Genomic DNA, 1,452 nt, shown 5'->3' on the forward strand with positions numbered 1-1,452 from the left:
GCTCTGGCTTAGGGGCCCCCATGAGCTGGAGTGAGAGAGTGAGTCTGCATGAAGTGTGTGTGTGTGTGTGAGTCTGCATGGAGGGTGTGTGTGCGTGCGTATGTGTGTGAGTCTGCATGGAGGGTGTGTGTGTGTAATCTACGTTCCCCACACAAAGTTACAGAAGTACAGTTAGCACGTGGGGCTTCCATTCAGCGCGGAGAGAAGAGGGGATGGCGGCCGCTTCAGTCAGAGGTGTTGGGAGCGCTGCGCATGCGTGAGCGCTCCAGTGGACATCGGAGCGGTATATGAGGCAATGCGAGCGCGCAGAGTCACTTTCTCCCTCTCCGTTTTAAGATGGACGGAACCGAGAGCCACCGGCGGAACTGCGCGACTCAGGAGCCGGGGGTCCGAGACCGGATGCTGGACTCGGCCGAAAATGAGCCGGATAAAGAAAGGGTTACTCTGAAGAAGGAAATTGGTCTTCTAAGCGCCTGCGCCATTATCATAGGTGAGTATCCTCGCGCCGAGGGCACTGTTAGCGCGACTTCACACCGACTTTAAGCGCAGCAGGTTGTTTGAGTTCACTGCTGGTTTGGTGGCGATTTTATTGGTCATAAAATCCTGCCGGATAATTTGATTGGTTAACTTGTGGAGTAATCTCCCCTCGAAATGTACTTCAGCAAATCAAAAACGAGTTGTTATGAAGCTTAGTCTAAGTAACACTATCCGCATAACATTTCACCACTTGTGCGTGTGCTGTGCTCGGAGTTAATACTGTGTGTCTTTACTCGGGCTTCATACAGCCGCAACGCGCTTGTGTACCGTGCGCCCACTTCAGCGGTGTTGTATTCGGCTCGCGAGTGGGTGACTCGTGCTGAAGAGCCACATCATAATGCAGCTCATCCTCGCGGGATTGCATCATAAGACGACCGGAGCGCGCGCTATGCGCGTGGTGGATTTCATAGCGGACTAGAGTTGTGCACGACATGGTGATAATGTTCTACAGGGAAAGTTTTCTTGTGTATAACTACAAACATTTCTTCTTCGTCCGTCTGTGTCAGTGCAGAAGTTTAGTAACGCAGCGTAGAAGTTGTAATAAGCAGGGCTAACCCCGGAGCTGGAAGTAGTAATAGCAGTGGTACTTTTCATTTCGAGTCATGGCATAATTGTCTAGACACAGTGCTCTTTATCCGTTTGTGTGTGTTAGTGTGTATGTGTGTGTTAGAGTGTGTATGTCTGGGCCATACTGTACTGTATGACTCAGAGTTATTATAAGACGTGACACTTCCGTGCAGCCCAGAGAGCCACACATACACACACACACACACACACACACACACACACACACACACGCACACTGCTAGTGCATGAGGAGGGAATTCAGCTGTCCATGTTTGGGTTAGTTTACTACTAAAGGCTCCACTATGTGCCAACTCCTGCCTGTCTATCTGCCTATTTTCATCCTTTCTG

The 1,452-nt window shown here is 50.4% G+C and overlaps 1 protein-coding gene across 1 annotated transcript in view; it reads left to right on the top strand.

Annotated features, from left to right (window-relative positions):
• Window positions 1-271: 271 nt before the first annotated feature.
• slc7a10a (solute carrier family 7 member 10a) overlaps window positions 272-1,452 on the top strand; it is a 30,120-nt gene continuing 28,939 nt past the window's right edge. The window contains exon 1 of the mRNA XM_012828774.3: window positions 272-490. Within this exon, the coding sequence (XP_012684228.1) occupies window positions 337-490 (154 nt within the window). The 5' untranslated portion in view covers window positions 272-336. The remainder of the gene's footprint in view (window positions 491-1,452) is intronic.

The sequence above is a fragment of the Clupea harengus genome, chromosome 20 (genome assembly GCF_900700415.2).
Source record: "Clupea harengus chromosome 20, Ch_v2.0.2, whole genome shotgun sequence".
Taxonomy (NCBI): Eukaryota; Metazoa; Chordata; class Actinopteri; order Clupeiformes; family Clupeidae; genus Clupea; species Clupea harengus.